General features: G+C 41.0%; 1 protein-coding gene across 3 annotated transcripts in view; it reads left to right on the forward strand.

Moving 5' to 3' along the window:
- The window catches only part of SLC30A4 (solute carrier family 30 member 4), a 38870-nt gene extending 36787 nt beyond the window's left edge, over nucleotides 1–2083 (forward strand). For all 3 annotated transcript variants that reach the window (XM_049898134.1, XM_049898133.1, XM_049898132.1), the window contains one exon: nucleotides 4–2083. In XM_049898134.1, the coding sequence (XP_049754091.1) occupies nucleotides 4–158 (155 nt within the window). In that variant the 3' untranslated portion in view covers nucleotides 159–2083. The remainder of the gene's footprint in view (nucleotides 1–3) is intronic.
- The last annotated feature ends 5608 nt before the right edge of the window (nucleotides 2084–7691 follow it).

Here is a 7691-nt window from a genome sequence, read left to right on the forward strand (position 1 = left end):
CAGTTCCTGGAAGTTCATCTAAATGGGAGGAAGTACAGTCCAAAGCAAAACATTTATTACTGACCACATTTGGCATGTATAAATGTACTATTCAGCTTCAGAGTTACAGGCATGAAGTGGTCAGAACTTGTGCAAATTGTCAGAGTTTCGCTCCTTAATTTTACGCTTTGGGGACTACCGCCTTATTTATCTGCAGTCACAGACTTGAGAGCAATAAATGCAGACCTGACAGCTGTCTCCATATTAAGCACTGGTCTCTCAAAACAGTCACTCCAGCTTGACAGTGCTTCTGGTTTCCGCTTAATGGTAAAATGCGACTTCACCGTGATTTTCAGATGAAGATGTTGCCAAACACGGTTTACAGAATGAGATGTGACTCTACAGATACCTCACAGAAGACAATCCAAGACCATAGTTCATTATGCCAGTACAGTACGTGTCTTAAAGGAAGCATCAAGAATTCAGTGTTTGCATTTAAAAATACTTTTTAAAGCCCATTTTGTATCAAGCCAGTGCTAGAAAAGTGAATTTTTTTTATTATATAATCTTAACATCCAGCTTCTAGAATTTGCTGCTCTCTTTTTACAGAAATTATTTCTCAACAGATTTCAGAAAGTACTAGTAATTCCCAGAGAATGGAATAAGCATGTATTCCCAAGTGTTTCAGAAGTGTTTTATTTCATGAATAAGTCTTAATGTTATTGTTATAGTTATACTTTATAACAAAACATCCACAGATGTTATAGTTATAAATGATAACATTTTTCCAGATATTATAGGGTTTTGAATCTCAATGTTTTTGGCTATTTGTAATCCTATCAGAACCAAATCCTTATATATTGTAGTCATTGTTATTAAATTATTTAGGAAATAGTTTCAGTATTATTCTGAATGGCAAAAATTGAAGTCCAATTACTATAATTTAAAGCAAAATATGAGTGAAGATAGGTTATGGAGTTTCAGATTTATGTCTCCCCAAAACCACTTTTTTGGTTCATGGAATTGTCTTTAAGAACAGCCAGAGCCTACCAGATGTAAACAGTGTTCTCCTGCCTCGTTAAAAACTGCCTTGCGTTCTGTGTGTCCAGTTGACACCAGACCTCAGTTCCTGCCTCCCTACCACTTCATCTGTGTGCCCTTTCAGGGGAGAACTCTAGAGAGCCGAGCTTCTGTTTTAGCACCTGCTTTTTTCTCACGTGTAGATTAACCATGTTCTTCCAGAAACACTGCTTTCTGATGCGGGTTAGGGATCCTTCATGGACACCAAAAACAGTAAAATGTAATTTTGAAGTTTTCTAATAATACCATAGCAGAAATGCCCATGGGTGTTGGGGGGAGATATTACTTTGAGGAAAAAAAATTCAAGGGTTTTTGACCTTGTGTATGTTTTTTAAAACACTAGAATAAAAATGGGCATTAAATCTGTGTTGTAGGCAGGATAAGCATAAGAATTTCCAAACTGGAGGCAACTGAATTGGCAGCAGTTGTGTTAAAGAGACCCCGGTGAATATTCATATTCCATTTTGGAGCTCTTGGTTTTGAGAATATCTTTATGTGCATTAAGAGTGCATTTTCAACTGGAGCAGTTTCTTACACTAAGAATTTATATGGCTCTTTGACTCAGAAAACCAGAGTAGTGTAACCACACACCAGGCGAGTTATGAGTTCAGATGCTGATAGGCCTGCAGGTGACTTAAAATGTGCATGAAGACTAGGGGACAGAGCCTGTCTTTCTACCAGGTACCTCACTGTCTTAGTTACCTAGTGCTGCCACAGCAGAATACCACAAGTCGATGGCTTTAACAAACTTATTTTCTTAGAGTTTGGGAGGCTAGAAGTCCGAATTCAGGATGTTGGCTCTAGAAGAAGGCTTTCTGTCTCTGTCGGCTCTAGAGGAAGGTCCTTGTCTCTTCTGGGCTTCTGCTTCTGCACAGTCTTCATGTGCTTGGCCTCTCTCTTCCCGGGTCTCTGAAACATACGACCTGCGCTAATCCTGCCTTAGTAACATAACTAAGACAACCACTTCCCAAATGGTATTATAGCCACAGGCCTAGAGGTTAAGTTTACAGCACATATTTGGGGGGGGGGGGGTGGGGGGGGCGTGATTCAATCTGTAACACTCACTGTAAGAAAACCTAGGTTTACTTAAAAGATTGTTGAGGGCTTATAGCACCTAATAAAAGGGTTGATGAGAACTGATAAACCAAAACACCAAACCCATTGCCCTCAGGTCAACCCTGACTCATAGCAACCCCGTAGGATAAAGCGGAACTGACCCATAGGGTTTCCAGGGAGTGACTGGTGGATTCGAACTGCCAGCCTTTCGGTTAGTAGCCAAGCTCTTAACCACTGCGCCACCAGGGCTCCAATGGGGACTGACGGTTTCTGGTAATACCCAGTAAGTGTTCATTTAATTAAATTGAAATTCTGCTTCATGGGATTTTTATTTTGAATCCATTTAAAATAATAATTTGAATTTTTCCAAAATTTCAAGAGCATCTAAACTATTGAAATCAAAATAATCTTAAATATAGAAAGCAATTAAGAATAAATGAGAAGCATTTCAGTGGTCCTCTGGGCATTTATGTACTTCGGATAATTAGCGAGATCAAGGAAAATAATACCATGTTTTTATGCAAATCAATGTTTGTCTGCCAACTGCTCCCACCCCCCACAAAGTATTTTCATAAGTACCTCTATGCCCATTTTTTTTTACGTGTTGCTGTAAAAAAAATTTTTTAAAAATTAGCAGTTTCCCATATCTACTAAGCTTGTTTCTTGTGACTTTCTCGTATTCTATATAGGTATATCTGGCCTTTCATATAGGCCTGTTCCTATAAAATTACATGATAAAACAATTTAAAATCCATTTTGGGATTGGAAAGGATCCTTTTGTAAAATGCAGGAACACTGAAAACTTTTGTGAACCTTAATTATCGTGTTCTGCATAAAGTGAGGTACACATGAAGTTTCCTGTGCTTTGTTTTTGTAGCAAGGACTGCAAACTTTGTACTTGAACTTGTACTTTACTGGGCCTGTGAGCCTTGAAAACTGATTTAATGTTTTGTAACTGAAACACCAGAGAAGGATGTCAGCTTAGCAGATAAGAGTGGGGACCACGTAACTTCTGACAGGGAATGTTCAGCCCGTCCTTCACCTGTTGAGCTACAACCACGTGCTGCACTTCTCAGCTGAGCTCTCTAAAGAAGCGCCCTACTGCCCTGTGAAACGCAGTGGCTGAGCTGGATAAACACATGGCATTCTTAATTTTCCACTGGGAAAACAGATCACAGCATAAAAACTTCGTAGTTCTTCAGTGAGGTATATTTTAATTAACATTTGCAAACAATCCGTTACTTGCGCTCGTAAACCTGTGTTTCGTAACTCTGGTCAGGTACAGCATTTTGGTTTATTTTAGGAAAAGGAAGTATTGTTTCATTAACGATCACGCTGCCTTAGCCTTATAATGTGGGAGATGTGGTTGAATAAGGCATACGTCAGAGGGTGGTGAAATACACAACTAGAAACTGTTGTAATTCCTCATTTTTCATTTCCTATACCTTGAAAATGTGAGCACAGATTTTCACAACTCACAGCTCCCTATTGGTATTGTTTGCCAGATCACTGGATTTATTTTCCTGTTTTCAGCTTTGGGTACTTATTTCCATTTTCTAAAACTAAGTTTCCTGCTCTTCTAAGTCTCACTGTTCTGTCTCTTGAGCCTAGGTGTCCCAAATGACAGGATTTGTCTTTAATAGAATTTCCCAGAATAGACATGGGCAAGAGCAGATATACAAGCTTCCCTTTCATTTTAATGTGAGGAAAAAATATCTTTCAGAAACTAGGCACCACTTAGAAATGTGTTTAGATGGGGAAGAACTTTTTTAGCAGCTGACTGTCTCTGATCCAGATTTCTCTGCACACTGAACTTTGTGGAATACATGTGAGGGACAGAAGTAGATGCTGCACCATGGGACCACGTGTGCAGATCATTGCTAACAGACTGGCGCCTGTTTCTGAAACAGCCACTCTCACAGCTTTAGAAGAAATACGCCTTCTGTTCTGAAACAGTTAGCTAAATTTATTTCCTATCCACTGATATTAAATTGGTTTGCCATAATGAATAAGGAAACTGAATGATGAATAAGCACGTTTTTTGCATTCAGCTGCTAACCAGAAAGTTGGCAGTTCAAGCCAACCCAGCAGCTTTGCAGAAGAAAGGCCTGGCAATCTGCTTCCATAAAGATTACTGCCAAGAATACCCGATGGAGCAGTGCTACTCTAACATACGGGGTCACCATGAGTCGGGGTCCAACTCAACAGCAGCTAACAACAACAATGAATACAGTGTTCTTAGAGAATTTGAGCCCATTTGGAATAAGGCAATTTTGCTATTGACCCTACCTTGTATTTAGTAAATTTAAAGTTACAGAATGTGTGTCTAGAGATAAGACTAGTTCATTAGTTACATTTGTTTTTGAACTAAGCTTAGCTCATGAGCCAGTTGGTATTAGTCACAAATGAATAGTGACACCTCACTACATGCTGTGTTGAGGAGAGGCAAGTCTCATTTCCAAATGATCATATTAAGCTTCATGTTTCTCTGACCAGAATACCGTTTGCAAACCCTGACTCCAGACCTCTCACGTGAACCTTGTTGGCCAGGGCTTCAGATCTGTTTTACAGATTACAAATCAGGGATGTTGCTTATGATGGTGGTAGGAACACAAAAATTGAAAAGAAATGGTGTGCGTACCCTCAGACCAGCCAGTCATTGAATTCCTGCTTATACAGACTTTAACCTGCCCTTCCCGTCATATTGGAAAACCAACAAATATTTTCTGATTTTTTTATAAGATTGAAAGCATTTATGGAGACTTTCCAGTTAAATCTATGACAGTGTCAATTTAAACAATGCAATTAAATATATTCTGAAATAACTGTAAAAGAAAATTGAAATGTGTTAGTATGTCAGCTTTGCACCTGGGAGATAAGTGTGTATTTGGAAAGCTTATGCTTCTCTAAATAAATAAGCCATATCACAGGTTAACAAATTATATATAGTTTTCCATATGCCCCTTCAGAAACAAGGTATTTTGCATATGATTGATTTTAGAAAGATTTTGAAGCTGGGGTTTGTCCATGTAATTTAAGATCAAAGTATGGTATATGTATATGTACTGTATTTGCAGTTTTCAAGTTGTAATTTCCTATACATTTATTAAATAAAGCGTTTTCCCATGTGGTTTACTAAAAAGTGAAAAGATATGGTCCCTTAAATCCCTACCCTTTTTATTAAGTAATAGTAGTAGTCCTTAAAGGAGCCCTGGTGTCGCTATGGTTAAGCGCTCGGCTGCTAACTGAAAGGTCTGCAGTTTGAACCTACCAGCTGGTTTGCGGCAGAAAAGACCTGGTGACCTACTTCCGTAAAGATTACAGTCTACCACAGTATGCCACACTGCGCTGTTCAGCTGGAGATGCACCAGCTCGCCATGACCCCAGGTCTGTCCCACTCCCATTGGCCAGCACCCTCCATGCCATTTTTTTTTCTCTTTCCCTTTTTCTTTTTTCCCCCATCCCACCTAGTCCCATGTGCCACCTCTGCCCCTTCCCAGTGGGCCATACTGTGTCACTCGGCTGGAGAGCTGCTGGCCCATGGCTGCCTTGGGTCCACCCCACCCCCACTGGCTGGCTCCCACTGCACCATTTTTTTCTTTTCTCTTTCCCTGTCTTCCTTTTCCTTCTCCCTCCCACCTAGCACCATGTGCCACCTCCATCCCTTCCCAACGGGCCATGCGGTGCTGCTTGGCTAGAGAGCCACTGGCACACAGCTGCCCCAAGTCCATCCTGCTCCCACCCACTGGCTCCCACTTTACCAATTTTCATTTTTCGTTTCCTTCTTTCTCCCTCCAACCATGTCCTGATGGGCCATTCCACACCACTCAGCTAGAGCGCCCCCTGCCCACCCACTGAATCCCACTGCGCCATTTTTTTCCTCCTTTCTTCCTTTTCTTTCTTCCACCTAGCCCTGTACGCAACCTCCACCCCATCCTACAGGGTCACACCTTGCCATCTCAGCTAGAGAACCACTAGCGCATGGCCACCCTGAGTGTGCCCTGCTCCCATTGCTGGCTCCTAGTGTGTCTTTTTTTTTTTTTTTTGCTTTTGTTTCTTCCACCTACCTCTGTACATCACATCCCCTCCCTTCCAACTGGCTCTCAGGTCCACCTGCCCCCACCACGCTGCCACTTTTTTTTCTTCTCTTTCTACCTCCCACTTAGGCTCATACGCCAACTCTCCCTCTTTCCCACCAACCCCCAGGTATGCCCCATCCCCGCTAGCCAGCTACACTTTATCTTTTTTCTTCCTCCTAGCCCCATATGCCACTCACCCTTACCACCAGCTCCTGACGTGTTGCAGTGGCTAGAGGGTCCCCAATGCTCAAGCTCTCCACAGCGCTGGGCCTGCATTGCTCCCTCCTGCCACTTGACCAGTTGTTGAACAGTGGAAAGTGAGCCTGTACCACTCCCAGTCCTACACCCCTACTTATCTGGTATAGGAGGGGCTGTGAACACTCCCACACAGCTGGACCAACATCAGGAGGCAGACAAGGACCACTCAGTCCACCCTCAGCCACCTTACCAAACCAGTGTAGAGCGAAGCAGGCTTGTTCTGCCTGCTGCAGCCCTGCAACCCAAACGAGGTGGTGAGAACTACCATGCCCACAGATAAGCAAGCATCAAAACATCCCTGGCCAGCCTGCCCTGAAAAAGCAAAACAAAACAGAAAAGCAGAACAAAAGAAACATAGAATCAAAAAAAGTAATACCTTAATGTCTCAGAGACAGAAGACAATATCAAAACATATAAAAAGCAGGACAAGATGACTCCAGCAAGTGACCAAAACCAAGAGTCATATGACCTGGTAGAAGAAAAACCAGTGGAACTACCTGATATGGAATTCAAAAGGCTAATATTTAGGGCCCTTTAAGAGATTAGGAAAGAGATGAAGGAAAACAAATATAAAAGCAATGAAATAATAGACAAAATCATGGAAGACACAGACAAAACCAACAACAACATAGCCAAAATCAAGGAAAACACAAAGCAATAGAAGAACTCAGGAAAATGATACAAGAACAAAACATCAAAAAAAAAAAAAATTAGAAATCATACTAAACAACTAGAAACCAAAAGATAAACAAAGTTTCAGAAGTGGACAACTCAATAGAGGTTTTAGGAGCAAATTTGAAACAATGGGAGACAGAATCAGTGAGATTGAAGACAAATCCATGGATGCCGGTTTATATGAGAATAAATCAGAGAAAAGAATGCAGAAAACCAAAGAATTATGTGGGACACAAATCAAGAGCAAAAATTTGTGCGTATTCAGAGTTCCAGAACAGGGGGAGAAAATGGAAAACAGAGATGATTGTTGAAGATTTGCTGTCAGTTTCCAAATATAATGAAAGATGAAAAGCTGATCATCCAAGAAGCTCGATGAACCACATGTAAGATAGAGCCGAAAAGAAAATCACCAAGACACATAATCACACTTGCCAAAACCAAAGACAATCCTGAGAGCAGCTCAAGAAAAATGACGTCACTTACAAAGAGGAAACAATAAGACAAGCTATGATTACTCACAGACAAGAAGGCAATGGAATGACAGATATAAAACCTTGAAAGAAA

The sequence above is a fragment of the Elephas maximus genome, chromosome 10, assembly GCF_024166365.1.
Source record: "Elephas maximus indicus isolate mEleMax1 chromosome 10, mEleMax1 primary haplotype, whole genome shotgun sequence".
NCBI lineage: Eukaryota > Metazoa > Chordata > Mammalia > Proboscidea > Elephantidae > Elephas > Elephas maximus.